Source organism: Physeter macrocephalus, chromosome 6 (assembly GCF_002837175.3).
Source record: "Physeter macrocephalus isolate SW-GA chromosome 6, ASM283717v5, whole genome shotgun sequence".
NCBI lineage: Eukaryota > Metazoa > Chordata > Mammalia > Artiodactyla > Physeteridae > Physeter > Physeter macrocephalus.
This window is the reverse complement of record NC_041219.1, coordinates 27833765-27856986: the sequence shown is the minus strand read 5'-3', so window position 1 is coordinate 27856986 and position 23222 is coordinate 27833765. Positions and strand designations below refer to the sequence as shown.

The 23222-nt window shown below is 37.0% G+C and overlaps 1 protein-coding gene across 5 annotated transcripts in view; it reads left to right on the top strand.

Annotated features, from left to right (window-relative positions):
- The window catches only part of MRPL42 (mitochondrial ribosomal protein L42), a 77988-nt gene that overhangs the window by 28835 nt on the left and 25931 nt on the right, over nucleotides 1-23222 (top strand). Inside the window, exon 5 of one of the 5 annotated variants that reach the window (XM_028490447.2) lies at nucleotides 3768-3937. The exons of the other annotated variants lie outside the window; for them this stretch is intronic. Within the exon in view, the coding sequence (XP_028346248.1) occupies nucleotides 3768-3813 (46 nt within the window). The 3' untranslated portion in view covers nucleotides 3814-3937. Of the gene's footprint in view, nucleotides 1-3767; nucleotides 3938-23222 lie in introns of those variants that run through there. 5 annotated transcript variants of the gene reach the window in all.

The window sequence follows — 23222 nt, the reverse complement described above, 5'->3', positions numbered from 1 at the left end:
GTTTTCCATTCTTTTTCTCATTAATTCAACCTTAATAAGTTTGTTGAAACTCTTTTTATGTACCCAAAGTTCATATACTATCTTGGTTTTTCTCTTGCTGATTCCATTTCATTTCCCTTATCTCTAAATTTTGGAGTTTCCCAAGGATCAGTCCTTGGTTCTCTTCTCTTTTCTGTCCCATTCCCTAAGACAGTGATCTCATCCCATCTCATGGCTTTATATACCATCTGCATTGGCTCCCAAATCTATCTCTTCCTGTCCCTTCACCTCCATACCTGTATATCCACGGGCCTACTTGTCTAATGGACATCCCTAACTTAATGTGTCTCTAACTGAGCTTTTTGTGGTCCCTCACAAACCAGCTTCTTTTGCAGCCTTCCCTGTCTCAGTTAATGCCAGTTCCATTGTTCTAGCTCCTTGGGCCAGAAATCTTGGAGCCATTTTTGACTTCTCTTTGTCTCACACCCAACATCTGGTCTATCAGCAAATCCTGTTGGCTCTATCTCCAAAATGTATCCAGATTTGACCATTTATCACCATTCCCTCTGCCATCATCCTGGTACATGCCACCATCTTTTGCCTGGTTCATAGAAGTGGCTTTCTAACTGGTCTCCCTACTTCTGCCTTTGCTTCCCTGTGGTCTGTTCTTAGCACACAGCCAGAGTAATCCCATTAAAAATTCCATTAGGTCTTATAATTTTTCTGTTGAAAACCCTTCAACAGTTTTCCATATCACTTAGAGAAAAGCTATAGGCCTTAACTATTATCTACTAGAACCTATGTGATCTAACCCTCTTTTACCTTTCCACTCTCATTTCCTACTATTCTCTTCCTTCTTCACTCTGTTCCAGCCACATGACCTCTTTTCTGTTCCTTGAACATGCCCTTCCTTCTACCTCAGAGCCCTTATACCTGCTGTTTACTCTACATAGAATACTTTTTCCTGCTGATATCAGCAAAGATAGCTGTCTTACTTCTTTTGCGTTTTTACTCACTGAAGCCTTCCCTGGTCAACTTGTTTATCTTGTTTTTCTATCTAATACACTGGAATGTAACCCCCATGAGGGTGGGGATTTTGTCATGTTTTGTGTACCACAGAAACCTTAGCACCTAAAAATGGTGCATGGCGTGTGGTAGATGCTCCACACATTTAAAAATGAATGAATAAATGAATGAGCGAATGAATCTGATTTTCATAATATCTCTTAAAAAAGAAAATAGCTAACATAACTCCACTAAATGTAAAGTTATGTTGAAAGAAAGAAGGATAGAAGGATTGAAAGAAGTCTGGATAGAAAGTAAGAAGGATCTGGAAAGTAATTCTAAGTTTCTGAAGTATAAAGCAATTCTATAAATGTATGAATAGCTGCACGACTTTATTTAAAGGACTACTTTAATATTTTTCCATGGAGGCAACAAAAATTAGCTACCACCATGAGTAGGAGACATTTGAACATCTAACTGTGTTGTGAACCAGGAGGTGAAGTTCTATCTTGGACTAAGAACTGTAGACAAATCTTTCAGATATCACTGAGTCATTGTGTAATTTAAGAAGGGTAACAATATGTTTTGGTTTGCCAGGGACAGTCGCAGTTTAACTCTTTTGTTAATTATTAATAGAGTGGGTTTTTATTCTTTAAAGGATCCCAGTTTTGATGATAAGTTATAAGAGCACTCTAAAATTCAAGTGCTTGCTTCTGAGTGATTATAGCATATATTGACATTCATGCATGATAAGAAATCTGTAAATGTTATTTAACATTTATTGAGCATATTTCAGAGTTCGACTTTGTTAGATTTAGGGCTATCAGGGTCTCAAGCATTTTCAGTCAGTCTTGGGTAGTGAAAATGGTTGAGCATTGTAAGCTGAATAACATTTTTATAGGATAATGCTTAGATTTTTAGGGCCACAGACTTCATTGAGAATCTGATGAAACCTATGAATCCACTTCCCAGAAAAACACATATACAAAATTTTTATAAATAATTTCAGGAAGTTTGTGACTTCCCAAACCCCCCTATTCTGGTATCTAACTGCTTTGAGAGAACACCTTTCAGGGATACTGTTGCACTAGTAAAACCTTGATTATCTGGCACATAACTGGAACCCTTAAGAAAACCATAATTTTCTTAATGCCAATATAAGTACATGTAGAAATGTTTATTTAGATAAGTGATATTATGCTGTATGTATTATTCTACAACTTAGGGTTCCATGTTAGTATATATAGATGTGCTTCATTTTTTTAAGTTAATTTCTGTATTTTGCAATCTGTCAAAAAATCAATATCAAAAAACAGTGTATAGGAAAGTTGCCTTATGAAACCTTAAGATAAGCAAAAAATACTGAAGATCATCTTTTTTTTTTTAATTTATTTATTTAATTGGTTGCACCAGGTCTTAGTTGCTGCAGGTGGGCTCCTTAGTTGTGGCTCGCTGGCTCCTTAGTTGCAGCACGTGGGCTCCTTAGTTGTGGCATGTGGGCTCCTTAGTTGTGACATGCGAACTCTTAGTTGCAGCATGCATGTGGGATCTAGTTCCCTGACCAGGGATCGAACCCAGGCCCCCTGCATTGGGAGCACAGAGTCTTATCCACTGCGGCACCAGGGAAGTCCCCCCAGATCATCTTAATCACAACAACTAAAGAGCATAAGAACATGTCTTATCATTTATGGTATAGAAATCTTTACATTGAATGTCCACACTAGCAAAAAAAGTTAAAAATTAGCTCAGACCAACTTGCAAGATTCTGGCCTTAAGGGAATTTTTGAAGAGAATTCATTACCGAAAGCAAATGTACTCTGTGCAGACATTTTCTTAACTCAATAAAGAAAATAAGGAAATGTTGAGAAGAAGAAAGAATTCTCCATGGCGAAATCACTCAGTCACTGCTAACAATGCATTTTATTTCTCTTTTTCTTTCTATACATAAATTTTATTAGTTTGCATAAATTTTTACATGGTTTTAATCTTTATTAGTTTGCATAAATTTTTACATGGTTTTAATCATACTGTATATATAAATTTGCATCCTGCATCATCCCTTTCCCCATTACTATTTTAATATTAAAATAGTTAATATTTTAACTGCTTACTTATTGCTTTAGGATAGATTTCCAGAAGAGGAATTACTAGGTCAAAAATTACAATTATTACAAAAATTTTTTAAAATATTGCCACACTGGTTTTCAAAAGTGTTATACTGATTAATACTTTAAGCAGTTGGGTCTGATATTACTTGCTTCACCATACTCATACTTGGATTGTGCATTATAATTTTTTAAATATTTGTGATTGCAAAAGTAAAAACGTTTCTCACTGTTTTAATTTGCATTTCTTGCATTTTTGTGATATTGCACATTTTTCCATATACATATTACTAATCGTGTTTTATTATTAAAACATGATCTTGCAGCTTTAGAGGCCTCCATATAGAGCTGATCATCCCCTTTTGAATAAAACTTTCATAGAGCACGTTCTGCATGTTCACAATGTTTAAGGAACAGTCATCCAGATTACCTCAGAATCTGAAAAAAGACTTTCCAAATGCTTAATTAATAGAAGACAATTTTCACAGCAGGAAAATGTGACTTATTATTAAGAAGTATCTACCTGAGGTGTGTCTAACTGTGTGTGTGTGTGTATTAGGTTTCACTGATTTTTTTGAATACCAGTAAACAGCAGGGTAATAACAATTTGATATTTCTATCAGGAACAGTTAACTTTTATTAAAATAATCTTATCTTAAATATTTTCTTCTTTTCAAGGTATCATAGACGTCGTAGGAAACTGAATCCTCCAAAAGACAGATGATATTGAGGTTTTCATGAATCAAAGAGAAATGTTATCCTGCGTCTCATTTGCCATTTGAGAAAATACAATTGGGTATATTCACTAATATGTTATATAGTAAAATAATAAAATGTCTTCTCATATATTAGAATGTGTATTTCTTTATATATATTAAGTAATTCTGGATTTCACATTCTTATTTACGGAAGCCTGTTTTTATTTTCCTTTTGAGTTATTAAAGTCTACTATTTATTTTTATGTGCCTAGTATGATTAAGTACTTTTACATTATCAGCCAAATAGTAGTATAAATATGATTAATAAAAATGTGCATGATTCTCCTGAAGATTTTTAAACTGCCTTTGAAAAGAAACTCATGAGATCCACACAGAAAATAGATGTTACAGGGGTTTCCCTGGTGGCGCAGTGGTTGCGAGTCCGCCTGCCGATGCAGGGGACACAGGTTCGTGCCCTGGTCCGGGAGGATCCTACATGCCGCAGAGCAGATAGGTCCGTGAGCCATGGCCACTGAGCCTGTGCGTCCGGAGCCTGTGCTCCGCAACCAGAGAGGCCACAACAGTGAGAGGCCCGCATACCACAAAAAAAAAAAAAAAAAAAGAAAATAGATGTTACAGTGTTTCTGTTTTTGTGGCTCGAGGAAATAATTAGTTACATTTTAATCAGTTTCTACTACCTGCTAGGTCCTTAGTTTACATTATTAATAAATTCTCACAATAATCCTTTGAAGAAAGTGCATCATCCCCATTTCACAGATAAGCCTAAGTGACTTGAAGCCTACCTACCTAGCAAGTGGGAGAGCCAGGATCCAAACTGTCCAGAGCCTTTTTTTACAAGGCATCACTATGACAAGAGGTGTTTTCTTTCACCCAAGAATGTGCTTTCCTAGAAAGAATATTATATCATTCATTTTGAAATTTTTTTTCTGGCTGTCTTAAAAATTATGCTTGCTTCAGAGCACATGCAACTCTGTGATTAAAATGTTAATATTACTAAACTAGTCTTACAAAAATGTTAATAGTCTATTCTGTTGATTATCCCTACCAGCTTATATATGATCCTTAATAGCATTGATGCCCCTGTGATTTCTATTTAGGAGGTAAGGAGTCTTTCTTAAAAAGGTGAAAACGTGCTTTATTCAAACTTGTGCAATGTTTGTGATATTTTAAAATTTGGTGTGAAAAATGATTTCACATTCAAAGTCTATTGCTTAATCTAGTTCTTTGAATAAAGGAAGGTGAAGGGTCAAGTGTTGAGTAAAATGTAAGGAATAGTGAATAGGAAAGAGTAAAGAAAATAATTAATAATGGCCACCCTCTATTACAGAAAGGAAGTGTTTTTAGGTGGTTTATGCTCTTTTCATTAGTATATTATTCATTTGGGGGGAAAGATCAAAGGAAAAACAAGTCAATAGAATTTGATAATCAGAAATATTAACTGGCTGTGTTTGGTGACATAGCTTCGAAAATAGTTTTTTTTTCTGGTTGATTTATATCCAAATTTTTACAAAGATTGAGATATGCCATGTTATAAAAGTAGGAAGAATAAAAATTAAATAAGTAACAAATTTTCTTCTAAGTACAAGGATCTACTAAATAGAGATTGTTCAATTGTAAGATGCCCAAACCACACATTCACATGTCAGTGCTTTGGAGAATTAACTTAGTTTTTGTTGTACTGGAAATATAGTACATTGTAGTTAACACTGTAGTTCCTGGAATTTTGGTCTTCATGAGTTGCTGAATAAGTACGAATTTCATCATCACTATCACTTCCCCTCTGCTTCTCCACCTCAGAGGAGTAACCTATTATCCACTATCACTAACACTTTATGAAAGGTCAGTTTGTTTTTTTCAGAAATTTTAAAAGTACATGAAGTCTGATGGTTCTTTAAATGGAATAAATTTAGCTTCATGAAAATCTTACTACCCAGTTCTTACTCATATTTCCTTCCATTGGTGAGGTGGATTAACACAATTCAAATTGATAAAAAGCATTGTCAGTGAAACCACCAGAGGGCACTCTCACATAGGGTTTAATTTGAACATTCCTCAACCAAAGGATAGTGACTTAACATTCAACAGACAATATGTGGATTTCTTTAGGTAAGAATGACTAGTAGAGTAAATGACCTAGTGAAATTAAGTGAGGCCGTTATTGTATTCATTCTATTGATGTAGTCATTAAGCATTTATGAACCCCTACTACATATGAAGAGGCATTATACTTTTTGGCAGGCCAATAAAAAATGGGCCCTTCTTAAGGAGCATAGTATCTACTTAACTAGTATCTATTGAGCTACTTAACTTTTCTAATGACGTTGCTTTTTCTTTTTTTTTTAATTAATTAATCTTTGGCTGCGTTGGGTCTTTGTTACTGCGCACGGGCTTTCTTTAGTTGCAGCGATGGGGCTCCTCTTCGTAGCGGTGCACAGGCTTCTCCTCACGGTGGCTTCTCTTGTTGCGGAGCACAGGCTCTAGGCGCACGGGCTTCAGTAGTTCTGGTACACGGGCTCAGTAGTTGTGGCTCGTGGGCTCTAGACCACAGGCTTAGTAGTTGTGGCACACGGGCCCAGCCACTCCTCAGCATGTGGAATCTTCCCGGACCAGGGATCGAACCCGTGTCCCCTGCACTGGGAGGCAGATTCCTAACCACTGCACCACCAGGGAAGTCCGACATTGCTTTTTAATCATGAGTATAATGCATCATTATTTTTTTAAATTAGAGACTAAATAAATAGAAAATAAAATTACCCATAATTGCCCTAGCTAAAGATAACACTAATATTTTTGCTACCTTTCTTTCTTGTTATCTTGCTGCATAAATATATTGCAAAAATAATTTTGTTTATTATGCATATTGTTTTATAACTTGCTTTTTCACTTAATATCATGAATTTTTTTTTGCCTTATCAGTAAATACTCTCATTTAATGGATTCATATTATTTTATAATCTAGATTGTTGTAATTTAATTAACTCCGTACTCTTAGACAGAATCCTCGTTTCTGTTTGTTCCCTGTTAGGAGGAATGCTGTTATTAATATCCTGGTAGATACTTTTTCTTTTTATTGAAAGCCGTTTTATTTTTTTTTAATTTTATTCTAATATAGTTGATTTACAATGTTGTGTTAGTTTCAGATGTACAGCAAAGTGAATCAGTTATACATATATATATATACCCATTCTTTTTCAGATTCTTTTCCTATATAGGTTTTTACAGAATATTGAGAAGAGTTCCCTGTGCTTTACAGTAGGTCCTTGTTAGTTATCTGTTTTATATATAGTAGTGTGTATATGTTAATCCCAATCTCCTGATTTATCACCTCCCCCCATGTTTCCCCTTTGGTAACCATAAGTTTGATTTTGAGATCTGTGAGTCTGTTTCTCTTTTGTAAATAAGTTCATTTGTATCATATTTTAAATTAGATTCTACATATAGATGTGCTATTATATGATATTCTTCTTTCTCTGACTTTACTTAGCATGGTAATCTCTAGGTCCATCCATGTTGCTGCAAATGGCATTATTTCATTCTTTTTTATGGCTGAGTAAAATTCCATTGTATATATGTACCACATCTTCTTTATCTGTTCCTCTGTCAGTGGACATTTAGGTGGCTCCCATGTCTTGGCTATTGTAAATAGTGCTGCAGTGAACATTGGGGTGCATGTATCTTTTCGAATTATGTTTTTTCCCAGATATATGCCCAGGAGTGGGATTGCTAGATGATATGGTAGTTCTATTTTTAGTTTTTTAAGGAACCTCTGTATTGTTTTCTATAATGGTTGTACCAATTTACATTCCCACGAACAGTGGAGAAGGGTTCCCTTTTCTCCACACCCTCTCCAGCATTTATTGTTTGTAGATTTTTTTGATAATGGCCATTCCGACCAGTGTGAGGTGGTACCTCATTGTAGTTTTGATTTGCGTTTCTCTAATAATTAGAGATGTTGATTGAGCTCTTTTCATGTGCCTGTTGGCCATCTGTATTTCTTCTTTGGAGAAATATCTATTTAGGTCTTCTGCCCATTTTTTGATTGGGTTGTTTGTTTTTTTGTTGTTGTCATTTCTATCCCTTTATTTTTAACCTATATGTGTCTTTATGTTTAAAATAGGTTTCTTGCAGACAGCATATAGTGGGTCTTGTTTTCTGATCCACTCTGACAATGTCTGTCTTTTAATCGGTCCATTTAGACCATTGACATTCAAAGTGATTATTGATATAGTTGGAATACTATCTGCTATATTTGTTACTGTTCTCTATTTGTTGCCCTTGTTCTTTGTTCTTATTTTTTTGTCTTCTACTCTTTTTGCCTTTGGTTTTAAATAATAATTTTACATGATTCTGTTTTCTCTTTCTTAGCATATTGCTCGTACTTCTTTTTTTTAGATCTTTTATAGTGATTGCCGTAGAGCTTGCAATACATATTTGCAAGTAAGCCAAGTCCACCCCATATTGCTGGATTATTTTGTTATTATAAGGTTCTTGCACTACCCCATAACCCTATACTGCTTCATGGGTAGTGCAAGAACCTTATAATAACAAAATAATCCCGATTCCTCCCTTCTATCCCTTATATCATTGCTGTCATTCATTTCTCATACACAAGCATATATATGTATAATCAAATACATCGTTATTATTTTTATTTATTTGGTTGCGCCGGGTCTTAGTTGCTGCCCGGTGGGCTGCTTAGTTGTGGCTCTCTGGCTCCTTAGTTGCAGCATGTGGGCTCCTTAGTTGTGGCATGCAAACTCTTAGTTGCAACATGCATGTGGGATCTAGTTCCTTGACTGGGGATTGAACCTGGGCCCCCTGTATTGGGAGTCTTAACCACTGAACTGTCAGGGAAGTTCCAAAAAAAGTTTTTATTTCACCTTCACTTATTCCTTCTCCACTGCTCTTCCTTTCTTTATGTAGATCTGCATTTCTGACCTATATCATTTTACTTTTCTCTAAAGAACTTCTTTTAGCATTTTTCACAAGGCAGATCTACTGGCAGCAAATTCCCTCAATTTTTGTTTGAGAAAGTATTTATCCTTTACTTTTGAAGGATAATATTGCAGGGTGCAGAATTCTAAGTTGGTGGATTTTTTAATCTCAGCATTTTAAATATTTCACCTCATTCTCTTCTTCCTTGCATGGTGTCTGAAGAGAGGTCAGATGTAATTCTTTTCTCCATTATACTTGATCAAAGTTTTTAATTAGGCATTTTTGCGTGTGTGTGAGTATTTGATACATGTCCATCTTCCCTACTAAACTGTAAACTCTATGACTTGCAAAGACCCTCAGTGGCTATTTGTACCACCATGTCCCTAGAGCCTAATATGGTCTGGTACATTCATTGTACCATAAGCATCTTAATATGATTTGTAAAAGAAATTACTCTAGTGCAGAAGATTTTAACTTTAAGGATTCTGTAAATGGGATTTGGGGTTGGGATTATCTATGAAACTCCTGAAATTATGTAGAATTTTGAGAATTTTGTATCTTTGCTTTTTCCTGGGAATAGTTTTTCAGCAGTTCCTTAAAGACTATGTCACATTATGCCCTAGTTCTTATTTGCCTGCAGCTAAGCACATAGTAACATTAGTACTGGAATGATATTGATATGCCTGAAAGAAAGTGTGGTTTCCACATATTCTCAGAAGCAACCTTAATTAGATTCCAGCATTTTTAAGAAAAGAGGAAAACAAGACATCATGTGTCTTCATTTTGGATGGGATAATTCCATCAAGGAATATTTTTCCAGTTTCAGATGTGTATTTGGAAATGAGTCAGCTTGGATATCAGTGCATAAACACAAGAAGTTAGCAAACCGGGCTTCCCTGGTGGCGCAGTGGTTGCGCGTCCGCCTGCCGATGCAGGGGAACCGGGTTCGCGCCCCGGTATGGGAAGATCCCACATGCCGCGGAGCGGCTGGGCCCGTGAGCTATGGCCGCTGAGCCTGCGCGTCCGGAGCCTGTGCTCCGCAACGGGAGAGGCCACAACAGAGGAAGGCCCGCATACCCCAAAAAAAAAAAAAAAAGAAGTTAGCAAACCATTTCTTTTGCTGAAGGCATAAATAAATGTCTCCATTGCTTATAGTCAAAGGGAATGATTTCTTAAATTTTTTTCCCACGGAAATTCAAAATTACTTGCTAATATTTTTACCAAAATAATTTGAAAATATTCCGATGCTAAAGACATTTTTCCCTATTACAGCTCAGCTATTAGCCCCTTACTATTTTCTAATGTGCTGTTTAACCTTTGAAAGTTAAACAGTTAAATGCACTGGGAAGAAATGCTCAGAAAGAGTATGTACTGTGTTTTCTAATTCTGCAGAAAGGCATCCACTTAGATTTAGTAACATCACCTCACATTTATATAGCATCTTCCTGCAGGAAGCCTAAAATACTTCACAGTCATGATTGCCTGAATTTTTGTTACGTTGCTTAAAAAATGATTGCCTGTTTTTAGATGGAGAAACTGAGGCAGAATCTCACTGTTACACCTGGTAATCTCAAGTAGAACTTCATTTCAGCAGGATTGTATCTTCTTTTCTAAAGTTTTATCCAGGGGCTAATCATTTCAGCAAATTTTATTAAGCACCTACAGAGTTCAAGCCACTGTGGATTCAAAGATGAGATCTCATTCCTGATTGATAAAATATCTTGCCCAGACCTTCTCTTCTTTCCCCTCTACTCAGAATTCACCTCTTCCTCCTCCATAACCCAAAACACATTTAATTACTACTATACCACCACTTTAGTTTGTATTGAATTAGAGCAAAGTTTGTGGTTAGTAGCATGGTCAGTGTGATCATTTGAATTGCTCCCATTGGCCTTTTCCGTCATTGCCATCCAGGCATAATTACCATCATTAGGATCATAGAAGATAGAATAGTAGACCTGAAAGAAACCTTAAGGATGGTTTTTGGGCACAGACTGATTTTACAGATATGGGAACAGATTCAGCAAGACTAATTGACTTGCCCAAGATCATATATCATGGCAGAACCAACCAATGTCGTCGTCTTTTCTTTTTCTTTTTAGATTAATTTATGTATATATACTTTTTATTTTTGGCTGCGTTGGGTCTTCGTTGATTCACGTGGGCTTTCTCTAGTTGTGGCAAACAGGCTTCTCATTGTGGTGGCCTCTTTTGTTGCGGAGCATGGGCTCTAGGTGCATGGGCTTCAGTAGTTGTGGGCTCAACGGCTCCAGAGCGCAGGCTCAGTAGTTGTGGTGCATGGACTTAGTTGCTCCACGACATGTGGGATCTTCCCGGAGCAGGGATCAAACTCTTGCCCCCTGCGTTGGCAGGCGGATTCTTAACCACTACACCACCAGGGAAACCCTAAGGATGTTTTAATGTGTATATGTATGTATACACCTACTGATGAAATTTGCCTCCAATAGCAGATGTGCCCAGTGGTATACTAGTAAAGGTTTAACAACCGGCTCTGATTGGGAGTGCTTGCCAATTTCCTTGGTGTAAATACACTCATCATGGCTGATTTAATCTACCAGTGCTTTAGCAACTGGCTCATAAATTTTCTGAAAATTTAATAATTGGATCTCACAGGTTGGTGTGAACTAGCTCTAGCATTCCTCTGGCTGTGCCCCTGAAATCATACACTTACTATTAAAGCATTAGATTATTTCCTCACTCATTCTAGTTATATATTCAGAGACACTTTACCTTATTTTCTGATTAATATTTCCAGGGAGAAATAAACTATTCCTTATGTGGCAGCTTCAACCTTCACTTTCAGTTTCTTTTAAGGATTTAATGACTTGTTGATAAGTGTCTAAAATTACTTGGTCTGTCTTTTAAGAGAACTTTGTATGAATCCTTGAGTATTTGTTATCTATTGCTAAGTTACAAATTACCCCAAAACTCATTGGCTTAAAACAACAACTTAGTTCACCGTTCTTTTGGGTACTCTTCTGGTGTAGGCTGGGCTTATACATCTGAAGTTATTAATTGGGTTGATGAGACTGGCTAGTCTTGGATGGCATCATCCATATGTCAACAGCGATTGAATGGCTGTCAACTGGGGCAATAAGAGGACCTTTGTGTTTCTCATTATCCAGCAAGCCAGCCCTGGTTTGTTCACTTGGCTTCAGGGTCTCAAGGGTACAAGACTGGAAGCTGTAAAGTCTCTTAAGGCCAAGCCTTTGAACTGGCTCAGCATCACTTCCACAAGGCCATCCCAGGTTCAGGGAGTGGGGAAGGAGACTCTGCCTTTTGAAAAGAGAAGCAGCAAATATGATGGCTGTTCCATCACAATAGGAATCACTAATCTTAACTGATTTACTTTTACGTTTAGATCATCATGTGTCTGTAGGACAGAGCTGAATGCACATGGTATGGTTGGCGCTTATTAAGAAATTGAAGTTTTCTTTCCCAATGTCCAAAAGAAAATTGGACAATTTCTTTTACTTATAAACCAGCTCTCCTTGAATGGTCACTCACTGATGTGCTCAATAACTGATAATTTCCTTCAGTTAAACCATATATTTTAATACCGTCTCTTTTCCACACACACTAGTTAGCTAAGGGTGGGGTGGGGGTGGGAGAGAGCTAAACAATAAGGCAGCATGGTCTGCTTAACAATTGGAGGCCAGAATAAGATGTTAAGTAATCAACTGATGAATTGAGTACCATCATTCAAGTTCAGGAAAAGAAGCAGTCACTGAGGATTAGATTAGTTGGGGAAGATTGCTTCTTGTAGAACCATTTTTTAAATCCACCTTATTGAGGTATTATTTACATACAATAAAATGCACATATTTAAACATAGGGTTTAATGACCTTTGATAAATGTATACACTGATGTAACTGCCACCACAATCAAGATAGAGAACATTTTTAAAAATTGAAGTATAGTTGATTTACAATATTAGTTTCAAGCATACAACACAGTGATTCAAATTTTTTATAGATTATAGTCCATTTAAAGTTATTATAAAATATTGGCTATATTCCCTGTCCTATACTATATATCCTTGTAGCGTATTTATTTTATATATAGTAGTTTTTACCTCTTAATCTCCTACCCTTGTCTTGCCACTCCCCTCTCCCCACTGGTAACCACTAGTTTGTTCTCTGCATCTGTGAGTCTGTTTATGTTTTGTTATATTCATTCATTTCTTTTACTTTTTTAGATTCCACATATAAGTCATAATCTACAGTATTTGTCTTTCTTTGTCTGACTTATTTCACTAAGCATATTACCCTCCAGGTCCATCCATGTTGTTGCAAATGGCAAAATTTTATTCTTTTTATGGCTGAGTAATATTTCATTGTATGTATATATATATATATATCCCACATCTTCTTTTTCCATTTACCTGTTGATGAACACTTAAGTTGCTCCCATATTTTGGCTATTGTAAATAATGCTGCTCTGAACATTGGGTGCGTATATCTTCTCCATTGAGTGTTTTTGTTTTCTTTGGATATATACCCAGGAATGGAATTGCTGGATCATACGTTAGTTCTAATTTTTAGTTTTTTGAGGAATCTCCATACTGTACTGTTTTCCATAGTGACTGTACCAATTTACATTCCACCAACAGTGCACAAGAGTTTCCTTTTCTACACAGTCTGGCCAACATTTGTTATTGGTGGTCTTGACATTCTGACAGGTGTGAGGTGGTTTCTCATTGTGGTTTTTTTTTTTTTAACATCTTTATTGGAGTATAATTGCTTTACAATGGTGTGTTAGTTTCTGCTTTACAACAAAGTGAATCAGTTATACATATACATATGTTCCCATATCTCTTCCCTCTTGCGTCTCCCTCCCTCCCACAGGCATTAGCTTTTGAACATATGAATTGAGGGAGACACAAACGCTGAGACCATAGCAGTATCTATTTCAGGAAATTGAATTAGAAATATTTTATGGAAAAAATAGGGACTTCCCTGGTGGCGCAGTGGTTAAGAATCCACCTGCCAATGCAGGGGACTCAGGTTCGATCTCTGGTCCTGGTTCTCCATAGTGGCTGTATCAATTTACATTCCCACCAACAGTGCAAGAGGGTTCCCTTTTCTCCACACCCTCTCCAGCATTTATTGTTTGTAGATTTTTTTGATGATGGCCATTCTGACCGGTGTGAGGTGATACCTCATTGTAGTTTTGATTTGCATTTCTCTAATGATTAGTGATTTTGAGCAACTTTTCATGTGTTTGTTGGCAATCTGTATATCTTCTTTGGAGAAATGTCTGTTTAGGTCTTCTTCCCATTTTTTGATTGGGTTTTTTTTTTTGATATTGAGCTGCATGAGCTCCTTATAAATTTTGGAGATTAATCCTTTGTCAGTTGCTTCATTTGCAACTACAAGAAGAAAGCAAACAACCCAATTAAAAATGGGCCAGTCTTCATTTTTTACAGAACTAGAACAAAAATTTTCACAATTTGTATGGAAACACAAAAGACCCCGAATAGCCAAAGCAATCTTGAGAACGAAACATGGAGCTGGAGGAATCAGGCTCCCTGACTTCAGACTATACTACAAAGCTACAGTAACAAAGACAGTATGGTACTGGCACAAAAACAGAAATATAGATCAATGGAACAGGATAGAAAGCCCAAAGATAAACCCACACACATATGGTCACCTTATCTTTGATAAAGGAGGCAAGAATATACAGTGGAGAAAAGACAGCCTCTTCAGTAAGTGCTGCTGGGAAAACTGGACAGGTACATGTAAAAGTATGAAATTTAGAACACTCCCTAACACCATACACAAAAATAATCTCATTGTGGTTTTGATTTGCATTTCTCTGATGATTAGCAGTGTTGAGCATCTTTACATGTGCCTATCAAAGAGTGTTCGGCCTATGTTTTCTTCTAGGAGTTTTATGATTTCTGGTTTTACGTTTAAGTCTTTAATCTGTTTGAGTTTATTTTTGTATATGGTGTGAGAAAACATTCTCATTCTTTTACATGTAGCTGTCCAATTTTTCCAGCACCACTTGTTAAAGAGACTGTCTTCCCCATTGTATATTCTCACCTCCTTTGTTATAGATTAATTGTCCATAAATGTATGGGTTTATTTCTGGGCTCTGTTCTGTTTCATGTGTCTGTTTTTGTGCCAGTACCATACTCTTGATGATGGTAGCTTTGTAGTATCGTCTGAAGTCAGGGAGCATGATTCCTCTAGCTCTTTTCTTCTTAAGATTGCTTTGGCAAGATAGAGAACATTTCCATCATCCCTCAGATTGACCTCTTGCCCCTTTTGCTGTCTGTCCTCCCTAACTCCCAGCCTTAGACAATCAGAGACAAGTCCAAAGAATTCTCTTTTTCAGCTTCATTGCTGACAAACATAACTAACTGTAAACAACAGAAAGCTGTGAAAGATTGCATTGTCAATGAATGTGGTTTGAAATTTTGAGTAGGAATACAATTAGATGCATAGCTGCAATGATAAGGAAACATTCTGGAGTAGATGCTTAAATTAAGGACCTTGACCCAGAATATAAGTTAACATACCACTTCTTTCTTTCAGAAAGTCTTAGTATAAAAAGCTCATCAGCTGAATTAAAGTGTGCTAGTGACTTAGTAAATATGATAAATTATGTAAAGGCTAATGCAATAAATTTGAAATTACTCTTTATTATGTGATAATTGGGAAACATCATAAAGAACTATGATTTCATGCTGAGATGTGATGGTTATCTGGGGGAAAATACTATTGAGTATATTTGAATATTTAGCATCATTACGAGAAACCAGCTTTGTCCCAACTTTTTAGATATAAATTGGCCAGCTAGAGTTATTAATTTGTTTGATATCTTCAGAATTTTAATCTTCAGAATTTGTCCACTCAAAGGAGGAATGCAAGGTGTTTTTTAGTGGAAGATAAAATCAAAGGGCAAAAACAAAATGTAGAAGCCTGGAAGAACAGGGTTTCTACAGATTGTGATTACATGTTCCATAATTTAACAATTTTCAGTGGAAGAGGTGATTATCTTGATGTTGCACATCTGCAAAAAGTTATCATCAAACTATTATTAATTTGATAGAATGCTTTGAATTTTATTTTCCATTAAAAGAATGTCCAGACAGTAAATTCATAGATGTGGTATCCATTTATTTCATCAAAAGATGATTTAAGTTTAATTATAGACTTACAGGATACATTGTTCTAACTGGCAACTAATGAAGAATTAAAAATAAAATTTGAAATTACAGGATCACTCCCTTCATTTTGGACAAAAGTTAAAAATGAATAGTTTGAGCATGCTGAAATTATTTTAAAACCTCTCTTTTCCATTCCCATCATCATCCCTTTATAAACTCAGTTCTTTTTTTTTTTTTTAGATGTACATCATTCCCTGAAAGTACCATTGTCGTCAATCCAACCTGGATTAAATTTTTTAAAAAAATAAATTTATTTATTTATTTTGGGCTGCATTGGGTCTTTGTTGCTGCGTGCTGGCTTTCGCTAGTTGCGGCAGGCGGGGGCTACTCTTCGTGGTGGTGCGCGGACTTCTCATTGCGGTGGCTTCTCTTGTTGAGCACGGGCTCTAGGCACGCGGGCTTCAGTAGTCGTGGCTCACAGGCTCTAGAGCGCAGGCTCAGTAGTTGTGGTGCACGGGCTTAGTTGCTCTACGGCATGTGGGATCTTCCGGATCAGGGCTCGAACTCATGTCTCCTGCATTGGCAGACGGATTCTTAACCACTGCACCACCAGGGAAGCCCTGTGGTAGATATTTTAACAAGAAAGAAACAAGCTCGTTTGTCACATGGTGTTTTAAAATATTAAAACTTTAAAATATTAATATGCAAGGTATTTATTCAATGTATGCATATATTGGGCTAATCTAGAAAACTGCTAATTCACTCATAATTTTTTTCAGTTACAATTGAAGAACAACAAAATGTTAATAGTTATAGAAATTTTCTATATTAATCCTAAATGTACATGTTCAATGAACGAGTTTTATCATTCTTTTTTATTTCCTTTATATTTATTCTAATTCTGTTTATTAAAATTTAAGTTTATATTCATTGAATTAGGTAATAAAACTTTTGAGCTTGTACTTCTTTTTTTTTTAAATTTATTTATGTATTTATTTTTGGCTGTGTTGGGTCTTCGTTTCTGTGCAAGGGCTTTCTCTAGTTGTGGCAAGCGGGGGCCACTCTTCATCGCGGTGCGCGGGCCTCTCACCATCGTGGCCTCTCTTGTTGCGGAGCACAGGCTCCAGATGCACAGGCTCAGTAGTTGTGGCTCGCGGGCCTAGTTGCTCTGTGGCATGTGGGATCTTCCAGACCAGGGCTCGAACCCATGTCCCCTGCATTAGCAGGCAGATTCTCAACCACTGCGCCACCAGGGAAGCCCTGAGCTTGTACTTTTAATTTTTTTCTTTTCATTCTACTAATTTAGTTTTATTATAATTTATAAAAGTATTGGACCACAATGGATTAAAAAAACTGTACCTTTATCACAGATGGTTTGACAACTCCTGTTTTATAGCATTCTTTCCAGACAGTTATTCAGCTTTGGCTTGAACCCTTCTAGTAAACAGGAGTTCATTACCTTTCCAGGCAGCTAACTCATTATTGGACAGTTCCAATTATTAGAAAGTGTTTACTTATACTGAGTAGAAGTCAATCTTCCTATGATTTGTAATCCTCAGAATTGATCCTGTCCTCAGAACTATACAAAATATATTTAGTCCCTCCTACATGTGACAGCTTTTTGGATATTAGAAAATACTTGTCATATCCCTATTTTTCTTTAAGCTCCACTTTTTCTGATTATCCATATTACATGGTTTCCCTGTCCTGGTTGCCCTGTTCTGGACATATTTTAAAAATAGTGTCTTAAAATGTATTACCTAGAACTGAACTGAACATCATTTTCTTGTTCTGGACAATATACTTCTGCTAATGGTGTCAATAATGCATTGTTTTTTAGCAGTCATGTCACTCTGTTGATTTGTATTGAGTCATAAGGCATATCAAAATAGTGTCCAAATTCAGCTGATTCCTTGTGTAAAAGTAAATTCTTCCACCCTTCTTAATTCCTTTTAGGGAGAAAAGAAAAGTTTTATTTCAGTGCTAACCTCTGATTTTTAATTTTACCATTTAAATGTTAGCAACATGACTGATAATGTAACCAAAGAAGATTTTAAGCAGGGTTGATACTTTTAGAAACTTCATTCTGGCTAACTGGGGGAGGGTAGAGGATGGACTGGAACAGGAGCAAGATGAAATGTGGGGTGACTGATGTAGTAATTCAGATGACAAATGATAATGGCCTGGATTAGAGAAGCAGAAAAGAAGATGGAGAGAAGGGGACAGATTCTAGAGATATGTAGGAAGTAAAATTAATAGGACTTGGTAAGAAATTTATATGTGAATGACAGAGAGTAATGAATGAGAAAGAGGGGAAAAAAGCAGCTGTTGACATCCAGAAGCTGACCTGGCATTCAGAGTTAGGCCATGTTATTTTCTGTTGGCATAAGAATCTCACAGAATACCAGCATCAGATAAGATTATTCTGAGACCATCAGAACATGAGACAAAACAAGTCCAGTTGATAATTTTGTCGAAGCACAGACAAAAACAGGGTCACTGTGCCATCCACAAAACACAAAACACCCCGCCCCTCTCTCGGCTAAAATGAGTGACAGCTACTTCTTTACCAATATATAGTGCTATCCTTGCTCTGGGGCATTCTTCCTGTTGATAAGATGTATTGAGATGCCGATCATAAAATGCCTCTTCTTTCCAACAGTAGCCAATCTAGAGCAGACCCCTGCTTCCTCAGCCCTCTCTCAAATCACTCAACCAAATCTCACATTTTCTAATAGGTTCCTTCAAACACTCTCTTTCTGAGTCCTGGGGTTCCCTAGGCTCTGTATCCTCCTTCACTACAATGAGTAATAAATTCAGTTTGTTCAACTAGAGATGTATTTCTGGTGATCTCTGGCTGAAGTTCACTGACATTAAGAATAACCCCAGAGTTTCTTGCTTAGACAGGCAGATGTTGGTAGTATTGGTAATAGTAATAAAGAATACTAGATGAGATGATGAAAATGTCTTCAGTTTTTAACAGGTTATCTTAGAGATATCAGTGGGTTAACTAAGTAGAGATATCCAGGAGGCAATTGGATGGACTTATGGTTCTGGAGCTTTAAGAGAGTTGTCTGTGCTAAATCTATCTCTCCTCTGCTACCTACACATAAATATACTTGGAAGTATATATTTGAGAGCCATTGTTTATATAATAATTGAAGCTGTGGGATTAGCTAAGATCACCCAGGGAGGGAATAGAATGAGAAAAGCGCTGACAGAACCCCAAGGAACACCTGTATTTATGAGGTGGGCAGAAAATGGGATACCCAGAAAAGACTCTTAGAAGGAGCTGTTATTGAGAAAATGACCAGAAGTTAGAGGACATGAGAGTTTCAAGAAGGAGGATGAGATTAATAGTTTTATATACTGCTAAGAATTCAGTTAAGATAAGGAGCCCTACAAGCTCTTTGACATTCCCCATCAGTTTTGAGTGCCTCTTTATTTGCTGGTACAATAAGATGTTTCAGGCTCCTCTTGTACTTCCCTCCTCTAGCTTTGGAATCAGCCATTTCTAAGGACTCCTGTTTCCTTTGAGTGGAAAATGGTACTTAGAAACCAAGATCTTGCGTACTGCTCCTTTTAAGAAGCATGTCTGTGAAGGGCTGTGGCTATGCAGTGTCACATAGGAGAATGGAAGGACGGAGAGAGGGGGAGACTTGGCTTAGGTAAAGATGAGCAAAGCAGAGGTCTGATTATTAGAATTGAAACTTAAGGTCAAAAGCAGGTGAAAGATGATTTGATCTTGAGTCCCAGAATGGCACATAGAACTCCGAGGTTAAGGTTAGGATTCATTTTAGGAAATCTGGGCAGAGCTCTGACTTTCAACAGACATTACATGATCTCAGCAGGGTAGGGAGGCCATCTGACAAGGGTGGATAGTGAGCAAAGCCTGACACCACCTGTGAAATGTTTGGGTTATCTGCCTGTGCCAAGCATTTTATCTTGGTGTGTGGTCTTTAGCATTGAAACTGTACTTATTAAAGTGATAATTATGTTTATTGGCATTAATGTTCCTTATTATTAAGAAAAAAATTATATGTTTGATGTGAACATTTGTTTTGTTGACCTAGTATTTCAACACTCTTTCTTCTGGAAAATGCTTTTTTTTTAACACAAACATCTTGTAGGGAGTCCCAACTCCTGGCCTTAGCAAATTGGACTAGAGATGAGTAACCATATCAAGTAGGGCTGATCAAAATACAATGTTTTGGTCCTGAGTTTGCAGATAACCTAAACCAGGCCAATGAGAGTCCTTCTTCAGGATTTGAAAAACTGGCCCTGGGCAAAGAGGCTTACTCCCTCCCTAAGACAAATTGAGAAGTGGAACATTCGATTTGTTTTTGGCATAATTCCTAGGAATAAAGCCAGCATAAGAGAAACAGAGATAAGGGATTAAAGGAGAAGACTCTGGGTGGTGTTTGAATCTCTGATTCCTTGTCTGTGAGGCCCAGGTGTGCCCTTGCCATCTCAGGACTATCTGAGCCTTCCAACATAGATTCTTTTTTGCCTAAGCTAGTTTGATGTGGGTTTCAGTCACTTTTTACCCAAAGAGAGAGAACTCACTCATAAGACTTCAAGTAAATCTGGGTTTAACTGACATTGTGAAAAGCTAACTTCACTTATATTGTCAAAAGTTAACTTCATTTTGATAAGCATCTCAAACATCCCACCCAAAATGGTAAGAAATAAAGTGACCATAAGTGGCTGTTGTATTTTTCCTAATAAGAGTAGCAGTTGTCCAAAATGATTTTTTTCTATCTATGCCTAATATTAGAACACCTATCCACACAGTGTCCCAAGGATCTCTTTCTTGTTAGCAACCTTAGTTTAAATTGTATTTCCATTCCTACCTCCCCCATCACACTATTGCACTGAATGTGTATTATCTTGTCACTTTATCAAATACTTCCTTTTCTAAAGCAACAAGAAATAAATCAGTTTTGTAAGAGAAAATAATCTTTAGTTACAAACAACTTCCCAAGTGCCTACTCAAGCTTACACTTTCTCTAATGAAGAGTTACTTTAACAGGTTTTACTGTCTCTATTAGCTTTTCTAGTCCTTAAGGCTAAGTAGAAACCCTAATCCTTGTGTTTACCCAGACATTTGCTGAGTTCAAGGACGGCTATCCAAGCTGGTTAATGGGTGTATTCTTTAAAAAGAATCTGGGTTTGGTTCAATGCTTATAATCATCCAATGCCATCAGTGGTAGTGTTAATCATTTCATTCCATCATTTTTCTTTGCCTATCTCTCCTTTCAGAATCAGCCTCCAATTTTCTTCTGGGGATTTACCCTTTCCCCACTCTCAGTCTGTGAGGTCTCAGTGGCATTCTGATCCCTACATTGAGTGGAGCCATGACCCAGGCCCAAGACACCCTGCACATGTGTTCCTGAGTGGGTACCTGACATAAACCAGTGCAATTCAAGGACATTTCAAGACTTTTATGAATGCCACCAGCAGATATATTTTTTCTCTCCACTGGATATGAACTTAAGGGTCTGTGAGGCTGGCATTCCTGCAGCCATCTTATGACCATGTGGGGATTGTCTGAGAATGGAGCAGACCCAAAAGATGGGAAGCTGAGAGATGGAGAAAGAAAAACTAGGTTCTAGTTAGTTACACTGAAACTTACCTTTTGCTTAATCACAATTGAATGGATCTTTCTTTTACTTCCAACCAAGAGTCTTAACTGATGTAACAATGATCACTTAAAATTCACTTGAATAAGAATCAAAATTGGATAAATACATATAAATCTGAATTTTTTAGGAGCAAGATCTGAAAACAAATGAAAACTCAGAATCTATTGGCCATGACAGCTCTTCCTATAGGCTTGTGAAAATTAATTGTCTAGAAAAGAGAGTAAAACATAAGAAAGCAGGCTTTGAATATTCTGAAAAATCCAACCAATTGCTTGGGATAACTGAGAGGCTGAGATTTAATCTACTCCCTTAACAATGCATTACAATGAGAACAGTTGTTCTGAGTTGTGACCTTGAGACACCAGAAAGGCACAGTTATCAGAGAGTAAGATTCATAGGGTCATAGAATTTTAGGTTACTACTTAGTAATGCAGGGAAATGAGCTTATGCCATTTTCAACAATATACGGATGAGCCTTGAACAACACGGGTTTGAACTGTGTGGGTCCACTTATACGCAGATTTTTTTCAAGAGTAAATTCTTCAGTACTACACCATCCCCGGCTGGTTGAATCCAGGGATGCAGAACCGCTGATATGGAGGAACTGCATATATAGAGGAACAGGGCATATGGAGGGCCAACTATACATCTTATGTGGATTTTAAACTGTGTGGAGGGTCAGAGTCGGCACCCCTAACCCCTGTGTTGTTCAAGGGTCAACTGTAAATTCTTCAATAACTGAAAACTTAAATATATGAAAACAATGGATTTCCAATCCCTTCTACTGAGTAAGGCTCTATGATACAAGGGGATTTTACCATGGCTGGGCCATCTTAGGTCTTGGGCAACACAGAAGCTCAAAAACCAACCCCTACCTCTTTTTTCCATCCTATAATTCATATTTGGGATAAATGGTCTACTTTTTAAAGTAACCTTTGAGGAGTGTCACACATTTTGATTCAAGTTATTTGGGAGGAAGCATGTGAAATAGAAAATGGAAGAAATTTAGAGTTAGCAGATTTTCATTTGGGTCTTATCCCTGTCCATAACTGTGTCAGCTAGCTCCTAGATGTAAGCCCATGAGGGCACGGGCCAGATCTACCTTAATTCACTGAGGAACACACTGTGCCAAGCACATATACTAGATGCTCAATATATTTTTTTTAACATCTTTATTGGAGTATAATTGCCTTACAGTGTTGTGTTAGTTTCTGCTGTATAACAAAGTGAGTCAGCTATATGCATACGTGTATCCCCATATACCCTCCCTCTTGCATCTCCCTCCCACCCTCCTTATCCCACCTCTCTGGGTGATCACAAAGCACCAAGCTGATCTCCCTGTGCTATGCAGCTGCTTCCCACTAGCTATTTTACATTTGGTAGTGTTTATATGTCAGTGCTACTCCCTCAGTTCGTCCCAGCTTACACTTCCCCCTCCCCGTGTCCTCAAGTCCATTCTCTACGTCTGTGTCTTTATTCCTGTCCTGCTCCTCAGTTCATCAGAACCTTTTTTTTTTTTTCAGATTACTTATATATGTGTTAGCATACGGTATTTGTTTTTCTGACTTACTTCACTCTGTATGACAGATTCTAGGTCCATCCACCTCACTACAAATAACTCAATTTCGTTTCTTTTTATAGCTGAGTAATATTCCATTGTATATATGTGCCACATCTTCTTTATCCATCCAT